The sequence below is a fragment of the Herpailurus yagouaroundi genome, unplaced genomic scaffold, assembly GCF_014898765.1.
Source record: "Herpailurus yagouaroundi ecotype Mexico unplaced genomic scaffold, PumYag 210, whole genome shotgun sequence".
In the NCBI taxonomy this organism is placed as follows: domain Eukaryota; kingdom Metazoa; phylum Chordata; class Mammalia; order Carnivora; family Felidae; genus Herpailurus; species Herpailurus yagouaroundi.
The window spans coordinates 16,390,662-16,416,891 of NW_024412441.1; the positions used below are offsets into that span (position 1 = coordinate 16,390,662).

The 26,230-nt window shown below is 40.4% G+C and overlaps 1 protein-coding gene across 7 annotated transcripts in view; it reads right to left on the reverse strand.

The window, feature by feature from the left end:
* Positions 1-26,230, reverse strand: part of PLEKHH2 (pleckstrin homology, MyTH4 and FERM domain containing H2) — a 121,433-nt gene that overhangs the window by 10,658 nt on the left and 84,545 nt on the right. For 3 of the 7 annotated variants that reach the window (XM_040453888.1, XM_040453887.1, XM_040453886.1), the window contains 7 exons: positions 24,189-24,286; positions 22,070-22,247; positions 20,781-20,936; positions 18,842-18,939; positions 10,126-10,267; positions 5,009-5,154; positions 3,838-3,967 (listed from right to left, as the gene is read on the reverse strand). In XM_040453888.1, the coding sequence (XP_040309822.1) occupies positions 3,838-3,967; positions 5,009-5,154; positions 10,126-10,267; positions 18,842-18,939; positions 20,781-20,936; positions 22,070-22,247; positions 24,189-24,286 (948 nt within the window). Of the gene's footprint in view, positions 1-2,337; positions 2,373-3,837; positions 3,968-5,008; positions 5,155-10,125; positions 10,268-10,856; positions 11,268-18,841; positions 18,940-20,780; positions 20,937-22,069; positions 22,248-24,188; positions 24,287-26,230 lie in introns of those variants that run through there. The other 4 variants (XM_040453890.1, XM_040453891.1, XR_005784244.1 and 1 more) reach the window with 4 other exon arrangements.

The following is a 26,230-nucleotide window of genomic DNA, read 5'->3' on the forward strand; positions in this document are numbered from 1 at the left end:
CATGGAACAACAGTGTTTACATCTTACTTTTCTTTTGTGTTAAGAGGCTAAGAGTTAATAAGCTTGTTGGTTTTCTATGAGGACCAAAATCCTAATGAAACAAAATACATGTGTGTTTCTAAGGTGTGTAAATGCATACTTTTTCTGAAAGTTTATTGAATCTGACACTCAAATGACTCACAATGATAGAATAAAAAGAAAAGATGAAACTGTGTGATGAATGGTAATGAGAAATACCAAATTTTCCACTAAATTCCTTATTGTAAAAAACAATGAAATTATATTAATAAAAAGAATCTCTCACCACTAAACCCCAATTAAAACCCATGAATGTTTTTGAGCATTCCACAATGATTGCTCAACAATAAGTGAATTTATTTTTTTTTTTAATTTTTTTTTCAACGTTTGTTTATTTTTGGGACAGAGAGAGACAGAGCATGAACGGGGGAGAGGCAGAGAGAGAGGGAGACACAGAATCGGAAACAGGCTCCAGGCTCTGAGCCATCAGCCCAGAGCCCGACGCGGGGCTCGAACTCACGGACCGCGAGATCGTGACCTGGCTGAAGTCGGACGCTTAACCGACTGCGCCACCCAGGCGCCCAACAATAAGTGAATTTAACAATGACTAAAATTCTAACAAAAACTTAACTACTTTTCCTAAACCTTATGAAAGTATGCTGAGACCATAGATAAGCAACTGGGATGAATCTGTAGTATTTACACATATACTATATTTGTATAAGGTAAAAGTTATCAGAATCTCATGTATAAAAACTCCTGGGTTACTATCTACTGAGAGTCTGTTTGCTAAGGATAGGTAAGCATTAAAAGGATGCTGGGGTGCCTGGGGGACTCAGTCAGTGAAGTGTCCGACTCTTGATTTCAGCTCAGGTCATGATCCCAGGGGTTGAGCCCTGCATCAGGCTCCAGGCTGTGTGAGCCTGCTTGGCATTCTCTCTCTTTCCCTCTGCCCCTCCCCGTGCTCATGTTCTCTCTCTCTCTCTTTTTAAACAATTTAAAAAAATATATATGTATGTGTGTGTATATATAAATATATATATATATACACAAACACACACACACACACACACACACACACACACACACGATGCCATTTAACCTAAGCCATTGAACCCCCCAGTCCTTTGACAAACAAAATGTTGTTTTTATTGTCCTTTGGTCAAACAAAATATGGCATATACATGCAATGGAATATTATTCAGCTTTTAAAAAGAAGGAAATTTGGACACACGTTACAACACTGGATGAACCTTGAAGACATTCTGCATAGAAAAATAAGCCAATCACGAGGATGTAGAGAAAGAGGAACCCTTCTGCACTGTTGGGGGGAATGTAAACTGGTGCAGCCACTCTGGAAAACAGTGTGGAGGCTCCTCAAAAAGTTAAAAATAGAACTACACTACAACCCAGCAACTGCACTAGTAGGTATTTATCCAAAGGATACAAAAATGCTGATTCGGAGGGACACTTGCACCCCAATGTTTACAGCAGCACTGTTGACAATAGCCAAATTATGGAAAGAGCCCAAATGTCCATTGACTGATGAATGGATAAAGAAGATGTGGTATGCATATAAAATGGAATACTACTCAGCGATTAAAAAGAATGAAATCTTGCCATTTGCAACAACATGGATGGAACTAGAGGGTATTATGCTAAGCGAAATTAGTCGGTCAGAGAAAGACAAATATCATATGATTTCACTCATATGTGGAATTTAAGATGAAAACAGATGAACATAGGGAAGGGAAGCAAAAATAATATAAAAAACAGAGAGGGAGACAAACCGTAAGACACTCTTAAATACAGAGAACAAACTGAGGGTTTCTGGAGGGGTTGTGGGTGGGGGGATGGGCTAAATCAGCAAGGGGCATTAGGGAGGGCACTTGTTGGGATGAGCACTGAGTATCATATGTAAGTGATGAATCACTAAATTCTATTCCTGAAATTATTATTACACTATATGTTAACTAACTTGGATTTAAATGAAAAAATAATAATAATTTAAAAAACGAAAAAAAGAAAAAGAAGCCAACCACAAAAGGACAAATATTGTATGATTCCTCTTACATGAGGTTTCTAGAGCAGTCAAATACACAGAACAGGAAGCAGAATGGCGGATATCAGGGCCCCGGGAGAAGGGAGAATAAGGAGTATGGAGGTTTAATCTGGGAAGATGAAAAAGTTGTGGAGATGGATGGTGGTGAGGGGAGCATGATAATGTGAATGTGCTTAATGCCACAGAAACGTACACTTAAAAACGGCTAAAATAGGGAAAAAAGTTAAAACGGTGTATTTGATAGTATATATACTTACAGCCCCCGATGGATGCTATTAAGCAAAGGAGATGTCTGCATAGAATAAAGAAAGAAGAGTAGAGAAAAGATGCCAGTCATGCAACAAGCAAATGCTACATCATTATTTAATAATATTTCTGTGCTAAAAAAGCACAGAGCACATAATCAAAGAAGAATATTTAGTATTCCTTCTGATGCTGAAATCAGAGTTAAAATTCAGTGTAAAATGCTACTCTACAGTTCAAATCTAGTCCTTACATTTGTAAAAAACATGTTCAACTCCTTGCAAATATATTCATTTCACAGATGTTTAAGCATAATGACAGCACCCACTTACTCATTAGTATACAGCTTTCAGTACCAGGAGCAGTATAATTTCTTACCTCACAATGATACTGCCACTCATGGAATTAGAATGAGAAGATACCCTAGATTTTACTTTTCTAGCCTGAGTTGTCACTTACAGATGATAAAAATGAGGTTCAGAGAGGCTAACTGACTTGCCCAAAGTGGCACAGCTATTCAGCAAAAATGTATTACGTGGTATTTACATGCAAAGAATAACAGTGTGCACAAGATGAGGATTTCAGGATCAGTGAGTCTACACCCTCAAGATGCCTACAACTTATTAATGAGGACAGACCAAACACATACACACATATACCACAAAACAAGGAGTATTTTAGGAGCCTGAGAGACTATAAAGTGACATGGTTCCACAGAAAGAAGAGTTCAAAAAGTACAGTTCTTCTCTTGGGTATTGGGCTGGCCACCTGCTGGCAGGGCTCACCTCTCCTTCCTCAGTATTCCCACAGCGCCCTGTCCCTGTCACTCTTAACCATGTTCACTCTATGGTGCTTGTTTGCGGGCCTGTTGCAACACTGGATTGTGGGGTCCCGGAAGTTTGGGTACAACCCATCTGAAACCATGGGCTTATGTATCTCTAGATACATAATGTTTGGCAAACAGAAGTCACTAGACATTAAATAAACAAGCAAACGAGTGAGAGAGTAAATGATAAATGGGTAAGAGGATGCATGGATGCGGACAAGAAAGTGGAGTTCAGCTGCTGCCTTCAGTCTAGTGATGAGCCTGCAGAATGCAGGTGACTTAAGGTTGGCGGCAAGACGGAGAAGCTGGTGACACTCCTGCCCTTTCCTTAGTGTCCCTTCATGGTTTTCTTTTCTTTTCTTTTTACATTTATTTTAGAGAGGGACGGTGTGAGCGGGGGAGCGGGGCAGAGGGAGACAGGCAGAGAATCTTAAGCAGGCTCCACGCTCAACTTGAAGCCCAATGCAGGGCTCGATCCCACAACCCTGAGATCATGACCTGAGCTGAAATCAAGAGTCAGATGCTCAACAGACTGAGCAGCCCAGGCATCCCGCCTTATTTTCTTTTTAAAAGCCGGATATACTAAACTTGGGGTCACCGTGGTCACTGTGTTACTTCAGTGAACTGCACAGGGGCAACTATACAGGTGAACGTTTCTATTCCGCATCTCCCTCCCATCCTTTCTTACTTTTGCAAGAAATAACTTGGCACCAAAGAATGGCCACTTCCTGGCTACTGTCAAGTAAATGCGCACACAATCAGCAGCACTGTGTCCCCGGAGGGCCATCCATCTGGTTGACAGTCGCTGGCAGAGCTGCCTAAGAAAAGAACAGAAACGAAAACGCAAAAGCAAAAACAAGAACATAAACAGTGTATCCTCCTCCCAAGAGAAAGCTCTCCTTGAGCCAATCCTGGGACAACTGGGGTACTGAGGTGTCACCCAGGAGGAGCTGTGATCTTGTGACTCCCATCTCACCACTGTCCACCCTTGTCCTTTTGGCACATTCCTCTCACTAAATTCTCATACTATTAGTGCTTTCAGCATGATCCAAGTTCCCCATTGGGCAAAGTTAAAAAAAGTCTGATAAGCTAACATCAAACCTTAGTGTAAATTAGTTTTAAAAGGTAATTTCTCATTGGAATGGCTTTCATTTTTAAAGAGAAGTACAAGACATTGAAACCAAAGAATGAATCCCTAATGGGGGAATTTTAGGTACTACCACCCCTGGCTTAGAGAGATGTTAGCTGCAGGGGAGATGCCTTAAATAAAATCACAATGGCAACTGCTTACTTCTACAGAGACAAGAGCCTGATCTTAAATGTTTCTATTTTGGAAAACTCATTGAATTGGATTTGCCTCTATTTTTAAATTGAATTACCCTTTCTTCATATAGTCTCTAAAACCAAAATTCCAAATTAGTTGAATTCAATTAAAAATTTATATTAAAAAAATCTTGTGTAGGCAGATAGTTTGTTTTTATTCTAATCTGTTTATAATAGAATACCCCAAGAGATACAACTTTTTGGTAAACACTTCATAACACTAAACACAGTACTGGCCATTTTTTTTTCTTTTTATTAGTAGGGTTAATTTGGACAAGAATGAATAAGATCAAATGAAAAGTAGATCTTCTAACTTAAGGTAAACATCTTTTCTTTAAAACTTTAAATACGGATTCTCAAGTTTCTAGGTCCATCTTAAATGAGAAGATCGATAACCTCTTGGTAGTCAACAGTATTAAAAAAATCTTAAGAAAATGATCACGTATAATGATTTTCATCTTTAAAATTTGAACAGAAAAATATCACCAAGACACCAGTGTGACTCTACCCTTAAAGAGTCACAAGTACTTCCTTACCTTAACTGTTCTTCAGAGGAGTCATCTCTATACCTTTTAGGATAAAATTTTTCTATGACTTGTTTTAGAGTTTGATTTGCTTTGCACTGATTAGGAACATGCCCTGCTGGAGTCGAAAAGGGTCTTTCAAAATCTCCAATCTCCACCTAATTGCAAATCCAAAAAGAAAATGAAAGGTATTGAAGAGTTTTTTTTTTTAATTAGTTTCATTGTTTCTGAACATTCTTTATAATATATAAATCTATTTGTCATGATTGTGTGATTATGGAATTTATAACCATACATAAGTATTAATAAAATCTAAATTCCATTTGAATTCTAATTTAGAAAAAAATCTGTAATTCAAACATTTCAATTCCATTTCTACATCAACCACTCTTGGTTAATGCTGCCATCTAGTAGTATTTGCTAAGGGCCACTAATACTATTAGCTATAAGAGCATAGGATAATTTTTTGTTTTTAGGGTACTAGTTGCTAATAATAAAGCAAAATGGGAGCTAATAATAAAAGACAAAAGAGTTCTAAAACTATGAGAAATCTCAGAAAAGTATTATTTCTACTTAAAGGTCTCCACTGAATATAATGGGAGTAAGAATGACATTCTCATTACTGTCTTCCTAGATTTTCTGCATAAATGGTTCTGTATCCATCTACTTGCCCTATTATTCTGGGAATAGAGTCCTGTATTTCCCTTTCATCTTGAATGAAAGAATGTTCAATCCTTATCTCTATGAACAGGCTACACAGATGCCATTCTCTACCCACCCACCCATCTCTCTATCCACTCATCCACCCATTCATTCGTCCAAACCTATATGGAGTCTCCATTATATGTCAGGCACATATTAAGTGAAGTGAGAAAAAACAAACAAACAAACAACAACAACAACAAAAAAAACAGCTGAGCACAGTTCCTACCCTCAAAGAGTTTATTGTCTAACAGAGGAGGCTGAAGTATAAACAAGTTGAGTATAAACAAGTTGTTTATATTTGTAACGACCCATGTCAAGTGCCTTATATAGGGTACCAAAGAGGGCTCAAGGAGGGAAATGGAGTGGGGACATTCAGATGAATGTCCTACTGATCATTCACATCCTTACCTACAACACTCCCCAATAAACAGATGGAGGGTTCCATCCAGACTAGGCTGGGTCTCCATCTCAAGGGGATGTTCTGCCTCCAGGTAAGCTGTTAGCACAACCAGCCTCTGAGATTCTGACCCCTGTGGCTTCTATTTTCTAGCTCTTAGTTTGATCCATTGCCATCTAAATTCCTTAGCTGAACCTTACACTTACAGTGTATTCTACCTTTCCAGGTTCTCTGACCAGTTTCTTAGTTGTTGGTTTCTTGGCTTGGCCCTGCTATTCAACTCTCATCCTCATTTCCTACCTCCTTCCCTAATTTCCCCACACTAAATATAAGCTGTCCATCTGTTCTTCAAACATACTGAAATCCTTCCCCCAGAGCAAACTTTTTATTGTCCTCACCTATCACCAGACCATACTCGGCACAGCTATCTGTGAAACCTAAGAGCAAGCTTCATCCCCCAAGGAGATGGCAGTTGGACAACCAACAGTCACAAAAATAGGCCATTCAAGGCAACGTTTTCTCTTAGGGAACCGTACAGTGGAATCTCCAAGGTCAGTGTCAGGAGGAGCACATAAATGTTTGCAGGATAACTGAAAATCAACTCAGAGAGTTCCCAATATGACTCACATCAACACGATGCCCTACCAGACACTATGCACAATGATTAATGATCAGCTCCAAGAATTTCCTAAGAAAGAGAGTATCAACAAGGGCCTAGAGGTAGTCAAATCTTCAACAGAAAGAACTTTTCTTCTACAGATCTCAGATGAGTATATTTAATTTGTCTTCACAAAGACTACTCTGAGGAAAAGAGTTCGGAGATATTATTTAATTTTCCTTTCATAGATGGAGAAATTATACTTTTCAGTCAGTAACATGTTCAGAATTTTCTAGGTGTACGCATAGTCTTACCTCCCTACTCTTTCCTTAAATTCATCTAAAACATGTTAGAAGTATATCTCTCTCAAAGACATAATTTTTCTCAGAAAAACTTTCTGATAAAATTAAAAATTGAAAGAGGACGACTAACTTAAATTTTAGTGAAAATGAGAGTGATTTTAAAGAGATGCCTTTAGAGGACTAGAACCTAGAATGGCAAGGCATAGGAAATCATACCTAATCCTATCACCAAGAAAGTTTGTGACCTATTTGTCTTTTCCTTAGCTTTTCATTGCTTGCAAAATGAGAACCCTCAGTGCAGCAGGGATGCTTTAAAGTTTGGAGGACCATAAAATTGTTATAAAAAGTAAACTCAATTATTAACTATTCATTCATCCAATGGAGAATGGACTATGTGTAAGGCACTGTGCTAGGTACAAAGATGAATAGGGACAGCCCTTTCCCTCAGGGAGGCTACAGCCAGTGGTGTGAAGCAGAAACAAATGAATAATAATAAACCTTTGAGGTAAAGACAGTACCGTGCAGGACATGACAAAAACCCCAAGAGGGACACTTAACCCACGCAGGCAGAATTCAGGAAGGCTTTCTGGAATTAGTGACACCTCAGATGAAAACTGAAAGATAAATTGAGGGGCACCTGGGTGGCTCAGTCAGTTAAGCATCCGACTCTTGGTTTCGGCTCGGGACATAATCTCTCAGTTATGGGTTCGAGCCCCACGTCAGGCTCTGTGCTGACAGCAAGGAGCCTCCTTGGGATTCTCTCCCTCTGCCCCTCGACCAATTGCTCTCTCTCAAAATCAATCAATCAATCAATCAATCAATTTTTTTAAAAAGGATACATTGAAAGTAACAGGTGAAGGAATGGGGGCTGAAATGTTTCAGGTGGAGCAGACAAATAAGTACACAGAAGAGGTAAGAAAAAGTGAGCCATACGCAAGTCAGGGAATTGCGCAGGGAACCAAAGTTTCCATTTTGCTGGAGCATAAAGTTCAAAGCAGGGAATATTAACAGATGACGCTGGAGAGGCAGGTGGAGTGCAGCTCACAAATGCCCTGTGTACACAAGGGAATGACAGCGAGATCCACCTGTCGGCTAGATCTCCACCCCAATTCCAGAGCTTCCAAACAAAGCACCACGGCTCAGCCTCCCAGCCGGGTCTTAAGAAAATGGTGGCCCCCACTTCCTGTCCCTCTTTCCGTACGTTGCTCTTGCCACCCAACCGCCATTCTGTGGGGAAGCACACGCAGCCACATGAAGAAGCCACGCATAGGTGTTCCCACTGATGGCCCCAGCTCAAGTCCCAACTAACAGCCAGCGCCAGACGCCAGACATGTGAGTGAACTCTGCAGCGGCAGAGTCACAGCCAGCCTTCGAGCAAGGCCAGCTGCGGCCATATGCAGCAGAGACCAGCTGTCCTTACCCATCCCTGCCCAAACTATTATGTTAAGTGGCTGAGTCCTGCAGTCATTTCTTTATGTAGCAATAGCTAACTAGAACAATCTCTCCAGCATCTGGGTGGAGCACAGATTTGTAGGGGATCAGACCAGAGAAAGGCTCATGAGCTAGAAGCCTGCTGCAGGAGAGCAGGCTGGACGCGATGGTGGTCCGACACCCAGCAATGGTGACCAAAATGCAGACGAGTGAAGAGGAGAATGTATCTTAGAGTTACAATGGGCAGGATGTGGTGACTGGTGGGACCGAGTGAAAAGGAGGGCAGTCGGTGATGATTCCTGGACTCGAAGCTTGCATGAGGAGACAGCAGCACAGTGAAGATACAGAAGGTGAAGGAAAAGGAGAGAAGACAGTTCGGTTCCTGCTGGGCCGAATTTAAGGAGTGCATGAGAGAAGTGAACTGGAGAGAAAAGATTTGGGAACCCCCGGCACAGGTGGTAAATAAAGAGATGTCCTGGGACGGTGTGCACTGTGCAAGGACCACAGACTTCGGGAGATCTAAGCCTTTGTCCCAATGACGTATCACAGAGTTGCCTTAACACTGTTCCTTAATTAAGCTGTGCAGAGACTCATTTGTGGTGGAGACTGTGAGCTGCCTCTTACGACTCTTCTCTCTTTTCTGAGTAATAAAAACCTTGGACTTACTTAGGAGCTGTGCTCCTTGCCAGCCAGCTAAGACCATATTTGCTAGTCTCCCTTGTAGGCTGGCAAGGCCATACAACCAAGTTCTGACCAGGGAGACATAAATGGAAGTGTTCTCTGGGTAACTTCTGGAAAGTTTCTCAAAGGAGGAAAGGCATGCCCTGCTTCAGCCCTTCCTCCATCCTGATGCCTGGGACACTGATGTAATAGCTGGAGCTCTGGTAGATCTCCAGGACCATGAAAAGGACATGTTAGGGAAAGAAGAATGGAGAGCAAGATAAAGCCCATGCCTCTGGCGACTCTGCAGAGGTGCCAGATTGCCTGTCTCTCTATGTGACAGACAAATACCTTTCTATTTGGATTAAGTCACTATTGATTTCTGCGTGTGTTTATAAACATCTGAACTTAATCCTATCGGTACAATAGGTAAATAAAAGAAAGTGCTCTAGTCTTTTAAAAGACCCACTCCTTTTTTTTTTTTTTTTTTTTTTTTTTTTTTAGTATTTATTTAGTTTTGGGAGGGCGCAAGCAGGGGAGGGGCAGAGAGAGCGGGACAGAGGATCGAAGCGGGCTCTGCGCTGACAGGCTGACAGCAGCGAGCCTGATGCAGGGCTCGAACTCACGAACCATGAGATCATGCCCTGAGCCGAAGTCGGACGCTCACAGATTGAGCCACCCAGATGCCCCGAAAAGATCCATTCCTATTAGATTACTGAATGATTTCAGCATGGCATCTTCAGCCCTGCAACTCTACACTGAAATTCCTTTACTAAATGCAGAGCCTAGTGGGATACTGTTAAGATAACTAAGAAACCAGGTTCCACGAGGAATACTGTCTCAGTCAACATCACCACCGTGGTTGTCAGCAATTCAGAGTCAAACTGTAATTATATGCCTGTAAGTTTTAAGGTGTTAATCACAGCAACGTGAATTTAAAGAATTACAAGGTATATTGTTTTGCTATACTTCAATCAATGTAGAAATTAGGATCTTACCTTTAACAAAATATTACTTTATAAAACATGGAAGTTACCTGAGCTAAAAGAGCTGCCATTTCTAATGCCAGGTCCTTGTTCAGAGGAAAAAGTCCGTTTATTATTTGATCATTTGTCTGATACATTAACAGCAACTTTTCTCTATCAGTCTCTCCGCGAGCTTGCATTGAGAAATACAGTCTTAAAAGAAGAGGAAATCTTTCGTTACATGGTATTCTTACAAAGAAAGAAAGGAAAGACAAATCCAGGGGACTGATACAGGGTTATTCTAAGGTAGTTCTCTACGTGATACAAACTTAGAGCATGACTCTCAGTCCATCTCTGTTTCTGTTTCATATTAATATTTCCAGCAAACAGAGGAAAAGCTGCTTTGAGGTTAAGGAATGCTTCTATGCTATTTTTTTTTTTTTTGCCCTAAAATACCCAATCCTTTACTGAGGAAGGACCTAAGGTACTGAACGAAATTAAATATGCCCCTTCTTGTAAGGAATGCTGATGTAACCCTTCAATTCAATGGGCTGTATAAAAGCAATTGTCAAAACACTCATGATCTTTCCTAAATACCTTGGAAATATCACGGAAGAGAAAAATGAAGATCTGAATTCAAACTCAACATCAGGGGCGCCTGGGTGGCTCAGTCAGTTAAGCAATCGACTTCGGCTTAGGTCATGATCTCGCGGTTCATGGGTTTGAGCCCCGCGTCAGGCTCTGTGCTGACACTCAGAGCCTGTAGCCTGCTTCGGATTCTGTGTCTCCCTCTTTCTCTGCCCCTTCCCCCACTCACACACACACTCTCTCTCTCTCTGTTTCTTTATCTCAAAAATAAATAAACATTAAAAAAATTTAAAAAATCAACATCAAATTGGGGGTGGCAGTTTTCTCTGGAGGGTCTAAAAGATATTACTTGTACATTTTAACTTTTTTTCCCCCCACATCCAGGTAAGCATCTTTAGGAGCTCAAACATAGTTTACATGTGGATATTATTACTTGTTGAAATAGGAGATATCTTCTGTTTGCCTAGGAGGACTTCAGCATTTCAGTGATCTTCTTTATTTATTCACTATGCCACTCCACTATTTGGGAGACCTCTGGGGGCTCTGACTTCAGGCTGCAGACCAGGCACAGGGTGCTATAAATGCTGTAGATGTTACGACGATGGGGTGGGTAAGCAATACACTGCTATACTTGAATGTTGGCAGGACAACAGAGTGGCAGGAAAAGAGAGATTTAGATTCAGCATGTGTTAGGAATGTGCCCAATTAGCTCTAAGTGGATTTTCAGCCTTTTCCTCCCCACACCCTTCCAGGAGAGGACACACTGGCATCAGTTACAGTATCTTTCACACTAATTATCTCTGTTGGCAGGGAATTCCAGGGAAGCATGGTGGGTGGACTCTGAAAAGCTCTTCCCTCCCATGACTTTGATAATTCTTCCCACCCACCACACTTAGGAATCGCCAACCCATGCAGTCATTCAGAGTGGTCTCTGGAAAAAAACAAATCTTAAGCCCTACTCATCTGTGACTGCATGATGATAAGCTGCTAACTCACAGAAGACTATGGCTGGGCAATAGAGTCTAATAGAGTCTAAATTCAAAATGCTACTAGGGTGCCTGGGTGGCCCAGTCGGTTAAGTATCTGACTCTTGATCATGGCTCAGGTCATGATCTCACAGTTCATGAGTTCGAGCTCCACATTGGGTTCTGCATTGATGGTACGGAGCCTGCTTGGGATTCTGTCTCTCCTTCTCTCTGCTCCTCCCCTGCTTGTGCGCTCTCTCTCTCAAAATAAATAAATAAACTTAAAAAAAAAAGAGAGAGAGAGAATGCTATCAGCAAAGTGATATAAAACAAAGAGAATAAAGTTTAAGAAGAAAGCCCTCTCTTTTCGGCATAGCTTATTTCCTCCACTTGAAGTTAAGAACTATGTCTTACTCTGGTTTAAGTAAGGTTCTTAATAAAAGTTTGAATTGATAATAAAGGTAGAGGGAAAAAAGGACCAGATATGCAAACAGGTGCGGGCAAGAAGACCTAAAGTGCATTTTCTATTCTTATTGGCATTCTGGAAAGATGGACCTGGGAGGGGAAATGAAGCACTATGATCAAAAAGGGAAAAGCAATCCAGGGCAAGTATATAGGAAGACAATACGTACAATCGTTGACTGAAGCTCCTAAAGAAACAGTCTGCACTCCAACGACTGTACAAGGACTTGGAGAGAATGTGGAAAGGAACCAAAGAGTCACAAAAATGATCAAGAATCAGAAACTCAAATCCACAGTCTTGGACAGACGAGGTGCCAGGGGAATGTGATGTGAGTGTCCCCAAAATGACCAGCTTCTAGGCACTCCCTAGTCCCAAAGAGGCCTGCAGCAGAGGAAGTGGGCTTCTCTTCTGCAGGCAGGGCCTGGGTTAGACAGCAGGGTATCTGCAAATGTGCACCTCCTCACTTGATACCAGGAAGCGGAATACTGTGGGATGGAAATGTTCAGGACCAGTTCTGACCCCTGGACACTGCTTCTGAACGCGGTAGGGCTCTCAGTGCTGCTGGGGAACCCATTGTTTGCCTCCAACTGGCTCCGTATTTCGTTCCTAAGAGCATTTACATCCTACTGTCGTCTTTCTCCTCCCTTTGTTAACTTGCTGAAGGGGCAGCTTGCCTTCACCTTCCAGTTACCTTCCCGTCACTCCTCCATCCACCATGGTCTACGGATAACACCACTGAACTGCAGTCGTGAACCCCCCACCCCCCACCCCTTGCCTGCCGCTGCCTCTCTGGCTACCATCTCAAGTCACCTGCTCAGAAAGCACCACTCTGCAAAGGCTTCCTCTATGGTCCCACAATGTCTTGTATATACGCATGTTATATTCATGGTAAGAGCCAATAGTGGTGGACGTTTACTGTGTGGCTAGAGCCAAGTGCTGTACATTTGCCAACATACATTCCTTCAGACAACCCTAGAAGTAGTCACCATTTCCATTTCATATAGAGGGCATCGAGGCACAGAGATGGTAAGTGACTTACTCAAGGCCACACAGTGAGTAGGAGAGCCAGGATTCTAACCCAGGCAGTTTCTCTTTAGAGGCCCTATTCTTCACTACTCTGCTCTACTGTTTCTGTTACAGCATTAATGACATTGCTAAGATTTCATGCCTGTTTCTCCCTATAAACTGTAAGCTTCTAAAGGGTAGAAGCTTACACCTTTGAACCCTCTGTTCACCTTTGAACCCCCAGGGCTTCCACAAGGTCTGGCACTGGAACACACTGAACAGATGTTTCCTGAATGAATGGGTAAATGAGTGGTAGTAAGAATTGCCAATCATGGGAATTATTTGCCAAAACAGCCTGAAAAATCCCCTTCTGTAGTCTTGGGTAGTTTCCTCACCTGTAAGATGGAGATAATAGTGATACTGGTCTCATAGGGGAGTCGTGAGGATTATATGAGAAGATGCGTACAAGGAGCTCAGCACCAGGCCTGGTGTGTGGTAAGTGGTCAGTAAATGTTGGTTATTATTATTATTATTACTACTTGTATCACTAGGGTTCTTGTCTAGAGGTCTTCAGAATCACAAAAGTCCCTTCCTTCCGGAATTTTTTTTTGTTTTATTTAAAAAAAAATTTTTTTAATCTTTATTTTTGAGAGAGAGACAGACAGTGTGAGAGGGAGAGGAACAGAAAGAGAAGGAGGCACAGAATCCAAAGCAGGCTCCAGGCTCCGAGCTGTCAGCACAGAGTTCGATGCAGGGCTCGAACCCACAGACCGAGAGAGCATGACCTGAGCCGAAGTCAGATGCTTAACTGACTGAGCCACCCAGGCGCCCCTGTTTTGCTTTGTTTTGTTTTACGGTACAACAGCCTTTACTGTTTGCAACAGCAAGTGGAAGAGGACGGGACATGGGCACGACAGCTCTGGCACCCGGGGAAGTTTCAAAGACCTACTCTGTCTCTGTCCCCCCAAAAAGCAATTCTGGAAATTTTTTTAGTGTAAACATGGCTGGAAGAAATCGGATAAACTAGATGACCTGCCAAGATGTTTCCTGCTTAGTAGCCAATGGATACAGGTGCTAAAGCGGCAGAGATGGGAACGTTCACCTATGCTCCAAAAAGTAAGAATTAAAAAGCAGTACTGAAAATAATCTTCTTTTTTTTTTTAATTTTTAATTTATTTTTGAGGGAGCACAAGCAGGAGAGGGGCAGAGAGAGGGGGATAGAGGATCTGAAGCAGGCTCTGCGCTGACAGCAGCAAGCCCGATGTGGGGCTTGAACTCAAGAACCATGAGATCATGACCCGAGCCGAAGTTGGACGTTCAACCAACTGAGCCACCCAGGTGCCCCTGAAAATAAATCTTCTTAAAAAATGTTTATTTATTTATTTTGAGAGAGAGAGAGAGAGAGAGAGAGAGAACTAGCATGAGTGGGGGAGGGGCAGAGAGAGAGGGGGAAGAGAGAACCCCAAGCAGGCTCCATGCTGCCAGTGCAGAGCCCGATGTGGGGCTCCATCCCATGAACCATGAGTTCATGACCTGAGCAGAAGTCAAGAGTCGGACGCTTCACCGACTGAGCCACCCAAACGCCTCTGAAAATAATCTTTTACTTCATAAATGGGGGTAGGAAGAGTTGTTTTCTTCAGGGAAGGACCCTTGCCGATTCCAGTTTGTTAAAAACATGTCTTGACTTTTGCGGTTTCAAATACACAGTAAGAAAGCAAATTAAACAAGCAGCTTAAGCATAAATAGAATTTAAATGTTAGTTTCCAAAGGACTGTCTATAAGAATAGGTTCAAATGTTATTAATTAGATCTTTAACCTCTGCATCTAAATTATCAAAATTCCATAACTTACTAAATATAAATACAAATTCCATGATAGAGAGCTGGTGTCTAGTTTCGCTTATTACATGGCTGCTTGACAGATGAAGCATCGAGTCCTTGGCTGCATGATAGGTCACAGCCAGTCCCCCTTCTAACTGTGTCACTGGAAATTAGGGCTCATTGTCTAAGCTATTTATACACATATGCAAAGTGCAACCATATTTAGAAGCATAGTACTTTCTCATAGCTGTGGCTAGCCAGCCATTTCAGACCTCTGTTAAAAATTAAACCTTTTGGTTGAGTTGCTTTTTTTTCTGATGTCAAAGATAGTGTCATGGGACTTTTTTTTTTTTACAAGGCAATCTTTATTATGTATTATTCACAACTCTTTGTCCCTTCTAGTGCCATTTGCTAGACTTGGATTATTACTCTTATCTCTCTTTCTAACTACCTTTCTGCATTTCATCCAAATTTAATTTGGGTTTTAACCATAGCTATCACAGACAGAATTAGTATGTATTAAGCATTCATAAGGTACACATTATTAGGAATAGTCTTAGACATGGAAATAATTCCATTTAGTTCCAATAAAACCAAATGAGAATTCCTGAACCTCTCTCCATAAAGGTATATGGCAGGTCAAGTCCAGGAGCTGGCTGTCTTCAACAAAAGGTAACATTAAGAGACAGGGCAGCAATGGGGATCTCCAGATCAGTGCTTCTCAAAAGTCAGTATGTGTAAGAGTCACCTGGAGAATTGCTAAAACACAGACTCTTTAATGTCCAGAGATTCTGCTGGACTCAGTAGGTCTGTAATGGTGCCTAATAATTTGCATTTCTTTTTTTTTTTAAGTTTATTTATTTATTTTGAGAGAGAGAGAGGGGGAGAGAGAGAGAGAGAGAGAGAGAGAGAGAGAGAGAGAGAGAGAGAATCCCAAGCAGACACCACACCATCAGCGGGGAGCCTGACACAGGGGTCAAACCTACAAACTGTTGAGATCATGACCTGAGCCGAATCAAGAGTCAGACACTTAACCACTGAGCCACCCAGGTGCCTCAATAATTTGCATTTTTAATGTGTTTCCATGGGATCCTGAAGTTGCTGGTCTAGGGCCCTCTCTTTGAGAATAACTGCTCCAGCAACCATAGGACTAAACCAAAATCATCTGGAAAGTCCAAGTCTTCCAGCCTGCTACTCTTGCCAGTCACCAAAGGACCACAGATAAAGGCTACCATCAGTGGAAATGGGTTCTTCCAGGAGAGCCTATTAGATTTCCATTAGCTAAGTAATCCTGCTTATCTCCAGGAAGTAGGATTTTAAAACCTTAGATATCAAAGCTTAACAGTCACCTTCTTGTTACTCAGAACTCTTGCAAATTGCCATAGTTCATGAGCACCTAAACAGAGAAGCTCCAATGGCTCATGACCACCATTTATTCAGATCAAAGGAATCCATTCAAATAGTGGGTGGCCTTTAGTGGCTGAAGGTAGGAGAGGAGTCTACAATAGGAATGCACCACATTTATTTAACCGTTCCCCTAGTAATAAACATGTAAGTCCCTTCCAACACTTATTTTTCACTGTTATAAAATCCATGGCGGGGCGCCTGGGTGGCTCAGTCGGTTGGGCGGCCGACTTCGGCTCGGGTCGTGATCTCACGGTCCGGGAGTTCGAGCCCCGCGTCGGGCTCTGTGCTGACGGCTCAGAGCCTGGAGCCTGTTTCGGATTCTGTGTTTCCCTCTCTCTCTGACCTTCCCCCATTCGTGCTCTGTCTCTCTCTGTCTCAAAAATGAATAAACGTTAAAAAAAAATTAAAAAAAAAAATCCATGGCAAGGAAGAAACTGGGGTATACTGGAATACTCTCATTCATGCATATGGATATATCTGTGGGACTGATAATTAGAAAAAGAAATCCCAAATTGGATCAAAGGCTATCACATTCTTTATGTATATAGTGTCTTTACTTCTTACATTCCAGTTTTAGGCCTATAACCATCTTTCAAAAGCCTCTGAAAGAAGTAACTACTTCACCAGTAATTCCACCAGTAATTCTTTCATTCTCATATTTTAGATTCCTTATTTTATAGACTGTAAGAGCCAAATAAAATCATCAAAATACCTTTTCATTTTTTTTGTACAGTTGTCACCTGGTCAATGAACACTGTTTACTAAGTACTACCTTCTGCTGACACATGGAAGAAAAGAAGATATTTTTAAAAAAGAAACAAGGAAAATCTAGTTTCTGATCATACGCCAAAGTATATTAAAATTGTATCTGTTGGGGGCCCCTGGGTGGCTCGGTCGGTTAAGTGTCCAACTCTTGATCTCACCTAAGCTCAGGTTTGTGAGTTTAAGCCCCACGTCGGGCTCTGTGCTGACGGTGCAGAGCCTACTTGGGATTCTCTCTCCCTCTGTCTCTGCTCCTCCCCTGCTAGCTCTCTTTCAAAACAAATAAATAAACTTACAAAAAAACTGTATCTGTTGGGAAGATATGTGCTCCAGGCCCACTGGCTTTTCCCCAGTTCCTGAAACCCTCCAAGCAGCTTTCCCTCTACAGGCTTTGGAACATCCTTTTCTATTCATTTCTATGCTGCCACTTCCAGCTCCCTTCCGACCCTGGCATAAACATCATTTCCTCAAAGAAGTCTCCCGATGCCTCCGATCTAGGTCAGGTCTCTTCCTGTGTGCTCTTACAGGACCACATTCTTTTCTTTCAGAGAACTTAGTGTGTAATTATGTGTTCATTAGAGTCATTGTATGATTAACTAGACTATAAATTCAAAAGATCAGGGACTGTGTTTATGTCTGCTTCTGTTATCACTTTATTCAGAGCATCTAGCTGAGTGCCTGGCTTACAGGTGAAGCTCAAAAATTACAGAGGGAAAAAGAGGGAATCTGAAAGAATGAGAATATGAGTATGTGACTTCTTAAAAGACTTGAGTGAACAGAAACATTTCTTCTTTTAAAAAAATTCTTTTAGGGGCGCCTGGGTGGCGCAGTCGGTTAAGCATCCGACTTCAGCCAGGTCATGATCTCGCGATCCGTGAGTTCGAGCCCCGCGTCGGGCTCTGGGCTGATGGCTCAGAGCCTGGAGCCTGTTTCTGATTCTGTGTCTCCCTCTCTCTCTGCCCCTCCCCCGTTCATGCTCTGTCTCTCTCTGTCCCAAAAATAAAATAAACGTTGAAAAAAAAATTAAAAAAAAAAAATTCTTTTAGGGGCGCCTGGGTGGCGCAGTCGGTTAAGCGTCCGACTTCAGCCAGGTCACGATCTCGCGGTCCCTGAGTTCGAGCCCCGCGTCAGGCTCTGGGCTGATGGCTCAGAGCCTGGAGCCTGTTTCCGATTCTGTGTCTCCCTCTCTCTCTGCCCCTCCCCTGTTCATGCTCTGTCTCTCTGTCCCAAAAATAAATAAACATTGAAAAAAAAATTAAAAAAAAATTCTTTTAAGTTTTATTATTTAAATAATCTCTATACCCTACATGAGACCTGAACTCATGACCTTGAGATCAAGACTCGCATGCTCTTCTAACTGAGCCAGCCAAGCGTCTCAGAAATATTTCTTCTTACTGTAGATCTCCAGTAGGGTATTTGAGTATTTAGTCTTTATGAAAAGATTGTGACGTTAAAGAAATTTTTGAAAGTGAAAAAAATTCACCCTTGTACCGACCACCCTAAGAGAGAAGCTATTCTTTCTTATAGTTTTTTTCTAATCTTTGTCCACATGCATATTTTTATAAAATACAGCCATCCATGACATGAAGAGACTAGAGCTAGAAACAAAATCTTATGTGACAGTTTCTTCTTAGAGAAGTAGAGTTTCCTTTTACAGAAAAACGAACACACAAACAAAAACTGTAACTTGCAAGGCTATTCAATAGAAAGCCATAGGCGCATGATATGAGCGTAACAGTACACACATATTTTGGTGTTTGGATACGGCATTACACACCTGTTTTTATAAGTTAGACGAACAGTTCTCGTACCTTCCCATTTCCCAGGCTGCTGTTCTTTGGAAGCCTGTTCCCACTTAGAAATAATGTCACAAATCTAGAAGGGAAGTGGAAATTGGAGATTTATAGCAATTTTTAAATCAGCACTTTTGGAAGACAAGCATGTCTGCAAACTGAAAAATTTCCAATTAATATGATCAAACCAAATGGACTGAAGCCATTTGTTTTAAGCTCCGGTGTACCCTTGGTTTTAGATTTAATTATAAATTGCTCTTTGGTCCACTTATCCTTTTGGACACCCATTAACTCTGGACTGTAGCCATGAATTTCTTACTCAAAAAGGAATCTTAATGAAAGACTACATGAGAAACAAGAAGATTCCAGGAATTACTTCATAATTTAGTCACGGAAGAAGCAACTTTTCCACCTTCTGAGTTTATGAAGACTGGAATAACTGAAGTTATCTCAAAGACACTTGAAATATAGTCTTAAGATTCTTTGATTGGGAAAGAATAAAAATTCTTCAGGAACCAAATAAACGTTTGCTTGTTTTTCAACAGGTCATTTAGAGAATTATAAATAAAAGTTTTCACGACCACGTGATAAGCAGTTCTTCAGCAAAGCCCCTAACGTTTACTCAGCTCAAGTCAACCAAAAATGCTAGTTTATCTTCTTGACTAATTATTAACAACAGTGCTCTAGGAATGTGTGTCTCAAAATTTACATTTGAATTTGCTGAACTAAATAGGACATAGCTGGAGCTGAGGAGAAAAAGACATTCACTTATCTAGATTTCTCAATATGTAGCCACATAGGCAGGGGTGTAGGGGTGGGGGGATGGTAGCACACCTACCAACCAACATTCCTAATGAGCTAAGTATGAACTTCAACAGTATTCGGTGGAACCCCTTCAAGCCCCAACAGGTTGACCTGCAAGTGAAGCTGGGCTTTGATAGTTTGACGAAAGAACTGACATTTCATGTCCTCTAAACTTATGGCAGCTACTGCTTATGAGTCTGTTTCTTCTCCTATTCTGCCCCAATTCTTTCGTCTTTGAATCATAGGGACACCTTCGTCCCGTAACAAGGCACTTACTCCCGAGAGCAATCAAGGACCCTATTAAGTAGGGAAAGGGTCCAGACCCAGTTCTAGCTGTGTGATTTGGGGTAAATCATTTTTTGCTCTTGGGGTTCAGCTTCCTTGTTTGCAAAATAAGTGGGCTACTTCCGATCAGGTTCCTTATGGTTCCATATTCTCTATTTCTAACTGTTGCCATTGCTACCTGGAAACTTTGTTAGTGTCATTTTACTATGACCTAGGAAAGAGTTTTTAAAAGTCTTCCAATTTTCCATCTTCGTTCGTGATTTTCCTAATGTTTGGAATTCCTTCTTTATCTCCATAGGTCCATTTTCTACCCATCCTTCAAAGTCCAGTTCAACTCTTCCTTATTTTCTCATGCTGAACTTAATCTCTCCATCTGTGGAATATTCACAGCACTCTTAAAACATTTATCACTTTCAATTCTAGTTTAAGGTTATCAGTGTATATAAGGCTGCTCCTCCCGAAGCAAATCATAAGTTCACTGTGAACGGGGACTAGCCCAGCTCCTCCAACAGCGGAAAGAAGTATTGTCTTGTGAATGAGTACAATAAAAAGCTATTTTATTAGAGCTTCCAGACGTCCACTCTTATTACCCTACTAGTTGGGGCATTGTTGCTATTACTAATTCTTCCCCCATCTTAACATGGAATATGTGTGTGTGCAGATTGTGTCAAGAATTCTACGGCTTCAACAAAGTCCCGCAACCCTTTTTTATTGGGAAGATTAGATTACTTAGAATTTTTGAAACCTCTTGACCTAATAAGCCTTTTGCAAATAGCAAAAAGTAGCTTCTTTGCTGTTGGTGGGGTCTGCCTTCTTAAAAGGAGTCGGCTTTACCTTAACGTTTCCTTGAAGACAATGCTCTAAATCCCTGCCAGAAGGATCGTCTGTGAATAATGCAAAGCCAGACTGTGTTGGCTTTCTCATGCCTGTATCCTGGTTCAAAGTATTCAAAAACTCTTCCACTGTGGTGGACGCATCAAATCCAACTACCTAAGCAGAAATAACAACATTGTTCTCTTAATAAAAGCAACTATGTACATTTCCAACTTAACTTTCAAAAAGGATTTAAGGGAGAAACAGGCTATATTTGATGCATGATTAATGATAACGTATATTTATCTAGATGCTTAAACTCCCCCCCACGCCACAGCTCCACTGGAGAAAATTAATGTCATCTTAATTGCTAGCTTGCTGTAAGAATTCAGAAATCTTGGCTTCAGCCAACAGACATGAATTCAAAATACAAAGATCATTTGACAGCTATAAACATCTTGCAGAGATATCATGCCTACCCGTTAAAAGCAAACCAAGAACTACAGTACGATATGAAATATTTAAGCAAATGAAAAAAATGGCATAAGAAATGCGCTTAAACAGTCACAGGGATGTAAGTAGAGCACAGGGAATATAGTCAATATCCTTGTGATAACTTTGTATGCTGACAGATGGTAACTAGACTTATCTTTGTGATCATTTAGTAATGTATATAAATGTCGAATCACCATATTGTACACCTGAAAGTAATTAACATTGTGTGCAAACTGCACTTCAATTAAAAATGAATAAATACAGAAAAATAAATAATGTCTGTTCCTTTAATATGCAGTTACTTATCTGAATTCTGTGATAAAAAAAAAAACTCTGGCTACAAAGACTAACTGCCAGCTTTGGAACATGTTTGCTTCAGGTAATAAGCGAACATCTATATCTGAGAGCTCGAAGGGCCTGGAGGAGTTTTCCCACATAATTCCTAAGATTTGGAGACTTCAAAAAGACTAAACTTGTACACACCCACTGTCAGTAATTATTTTCTCATCTAGCAAGTACACTGGTTGGGAAAGGCATCAACCAAAGTATTTTTGATTTTTTCCATGAGAGTTGTAAGGGCAGTAAAATTCCTCCCTTATTTGGCTCAATGTGGATTGCAGTTTGAATCCTTCTTAGCACAATGGTTTCAAAACTCAGCTGTTCTGATAGAAGACGTAACATATTTGCACATTTACGGTCACTGCCAGCTGCTGAAAAAGGTAGGTAGGCAGTCTCACTTCTCTGTTCCACAGAGGACACACGCACGATTCAAGGTTAAGCAAGCATGCTTTCATCAGCCAGAAAGTGTAACCCACCTGATAGATCCCATTCATGAAGTGCACGGGGATACTGAAGGGCAAAGAATGATGATAAGGGTTTCGAAGAAGGGTTGAAAGGATTTCCATCCTTGAGGGTCTTGCTTCTCTGTCTCCATTTTGTTGTGTTCTTTCTACGCACCGTTGGCAGTAAATGGCATATTTTCCAAATTCTGTCCTATAATATACAGCTTAAGATAAAGCCTAGGAATAAATTTAAGACACCCTAATACATTAGGTACGTGTACATTACAATGTATTATGCTAATTTTGACAATAATTTTTCTTTTTGATAAAAGTTGTTAAAGTTGAGTTGTTAAAGTGTTACAACTTTTCTCAAATTCTAGTTTCTTCACTTTTGCAACTGACTGAATCTAACTTCCCCACAAAGCATTTTCCCTCTTTATTGTATTATTATCATCACAAAATGAATTTAAAGTTACCAGTCATTATACAGTCAAAATACAGTAATTGCATTAACAAACGCAAAGGAAATAATTGTATAAAAATAGTATAGGACAACTCAGGAAAAACATGATGTAGCAGAGTTCTCCTTTGAGGTTAGTGCTTGACTGCTAAACAAGGTAGGAAAAATATCTCCAAAAAAACATAGATGTATTTTCTTTCTTTACCCTATAAAACATGCACTTCGTAAAAAATTTTAAGCATTAAACAAAACCTCTGGAGTAAATAAATACAAAATCTGGATAGAGATCTCATTTGCCCTCATTTGTTACATTCAATTTTTATGAAAGCAGACTGATAATACCTCCAAATATATTTGTGTTGTGAAGTGCCTTCTAGGCAGACTTTAAAATGTCACCCTTTAGGGGCGCTTGGCTGGCTCAGTTGGTAGAGTGTGTGTCTCTTGATCTCAGAGTTGTGACTTTGAGCCCCAGGTTTGGCATAGAGATTACGTAAAAATAAAATCTGTAAAATGCCACCCTTTGTCTAGGGGCTCTTCAGTGACTGCAACTAAAATCACATGATGTTGGGGCACCTGCCTGGCTCAGCTGGGAGAGAATGGGACTCTGCATCTTGGGGTCTTGAGTTCAAGCCCCATGTTGGGTGTAGAGATTACTTAAAAACAAACTCAATAAATGAAAATAAATAAGCAAACAAACAAATAAATAAAGTCACACAACTTTGATCACAGTCTCCAAAATATAATCTGAATTGGGGAATACTTTCCCACTATTTCCAAGTTGTTTTGTCTCATTGTGTTGGTCTGTTTTAGACCCAGAGTCTATTTAAGCACCTAACGTGAACTTGTTGCACAAAATGATCCTGATAAGCCTTGGCTGGGTGCCCTGGGTCTCACTGTAAGAAAGCTATTCTGACAGTTGGATTTTAGATGTCTTTTCAAAGGGAGTAAAAATTCTGAAGTAATTCAAATACATACAAGCATAAGAGGAAGGAAAACCATCAGGGAAGTTTTCCTACATAAAAGAATTCAAGTAGAGATGGGGTGCCTGGGTGGCTCAGTGGCTTCAGCGTCCGATTTCAGCTCAGGTCATGATCTCACAGTTCATGAGTTTGAGCCCCACATCAGGCTCTGTGCTGACAGTTCAGAGCCTAGAGCCTGCTTCAGATTCTGTCTCCCCTGCTCTCTGCCCCTCCCCAACTTGCATTCTGTCTCTCTCTCAAAAGTAAATAAGCATTTAAAAAAAAAAAAAAAGAATTCAATGTAGAGAAAAGTAGCCACAGGGAAAATGAAGGAAACAAAACACTTGCTTTTACTGAATGAGCACCCACTAATGCTAAGTCATTCATCCCTGAAAAGTACATAGACTTTTCACTTAAAAATATTCTTTGTCATACTCCTGAAATCATTTTTGCACTATATGCTGATGTGGATGTAAATTAAAAAAATAAAATTAAAAAAAAATATTCTTGGTCAGTTTTTCAAGCTCTTATTGCAATCTCCTGTAGGAGATTTAACATAACAAAGGAAATATTTTCCAAGCCTCATATAAACGGTAACCAAGGGCTTCCTGTACCCACTTTTGTTTCACACGTTTCTTCCACAAATATACCTGACAGGTTACTAAATACTTATGACTTATTGTAGACTTTCAGAGACCACACAAACGGTTCAGCTGGCTAGTTTTCTGCACACCTGGAATCTGCATTCCTCTTTAGGTGGAGCCTGAGGAGCCACAGGAAAGGATGATGGGGAAGGAAGAGCCCAACACAGAGAGCCAAGAGCTGCCAGCCCTGGGCAAAGAGAAGCACCATAGGTTAGACACCATCTGGCAGTCAGAGATCCACGTGAGAATCAGTGTAACTGACAGATTATGAGGAAAGGGATGATGATAGTCTTTCTTGGCCCCCAAATGTTTTTGCTTCTTCCACATCAACATTATCTGCTTAGAGCATTTATAATATATAAAAACATAAAACCTCCTCCACATTCCATAATCCATCTAAATCATATATGCTATTGTCCACAACTAAGGTACCAAAGGCCATGTAGATAGGGTAGTCTTTTTTGACATCATACTCAAAGATTAGGGACATCGTTCCTTTTTTGTTCATTTATGCATTTACTCATTCATTGAAATACAGTACTGGCTATGAGGAAAGACAGACTGAAAAACAGTAAAAAATCATATACCCCAAACCACAACCAATCTACTCACACATACATGCATATATATTTATATATATGTATATATATATATATACACATATATATGGCCATATATATAAAAATGTGTGTGTGTATATGTGTGTGTGTATATATATATGTATATATATATATATATATATATGGCCATATATATACATATATATATATGCGGCAAGTATAAAATATTAGCAGAGATTATCTTTTTATAATAGGATTGTATTTAGTTTCTTCTTTTGTTCTGTCCTGTACTCTCTTTTCTCCTTTATTATTTTTGATTAAGTATATTTTCAATCATTTTATGAATGTTATATGAAAAAGAAGGGGAAAAAGGTACTGTCCTCTTGACTTACCTACAGTCTAGGAGAAGAGTTATGTATTTTACAATAATTTACAATGTAACATGGTTAATACCATGTCATAATTTTTTAAGTATAACCAATGGAGGGAATGACTATCTACTGAGGGAGTCAGGGAAGAATTCACAGAAGAGATGTTGCCTGGGCTGACTGTAAAGTCTACAGGGTGGGAAGAGAGAAGGGGGATGCAGGTAACAGTAAAAATGGCAGGTTCAAGGTGAAGGATATGTAAAGGCACAGTGTGTCTGAAGAATGGGGTGCGTTTATCCTTTCAGTGTATGCTGGTTGCAGGATGCACAAAGTGAAGTGGAGAAAGAGGAGCTAGGTTATGAAGGGCCCTCAATGCAAATGAAGCTTAAACTTCCAACCTCGCTCGGGCATGGGCCCTCCAAGGCCTGGGAAAGGGCCCTATGGAGTGTGTTTACATGATCCTATGTTCTTTTAAAACGTGTGGAAGTAACATTAAAAACAAAATAACACATTAGTAATAGTATAAGCTAAAACTGGATAAGCTTCAAGTCCCATTAAACCTAGATCCCCTGAGAGTACTATTTGCGAGGGTAAGAAATTTCTGTTTCATCCTGCAGTTAATAGGGGGTTAATAAGCAAAGATTAAAACAGGCATTCATGGAAGAGCAAACTTCAGTGACCAAAAGCCACCTGAAAATATACTCAGCTGCACTAATAGTTAAAGAAACGTATCCTAAATCAATAATGAAATACCACTCTTTACCTGGGAAGAATTTAAAGGAGTATTACACTGAACATTGTTCAAGATATATGGAAATTCTAGAAATGGATTCAAAGAAATTTGGTGGACTTGTACACAGGGTTTAGGTTCAAAGTTGTCTACTATAGGGGAATTTGTTATAAGAAAAATGACCGGAAAAACCTAAATGTGTAGCAATTGATATCAATACACCATTAATGTTTTTGAAGAATGTTGAAGGATATAGGGTAAATCATTACAGTCTACAATTTTACAAAAGTAGTATGCACACTACAACTTTAGTAATGTGAAAAACTGAGTGTGCATAAATATACTCACAGCTTTATTTATATAGGAACATATAGATACATAAGTAACCTGAAAGAATACATATCAAAATATTAATAGCTACTTTTCCTTTTCATACTTTTTGTATTTTTGAAATGTCTATATTGAATATGTAT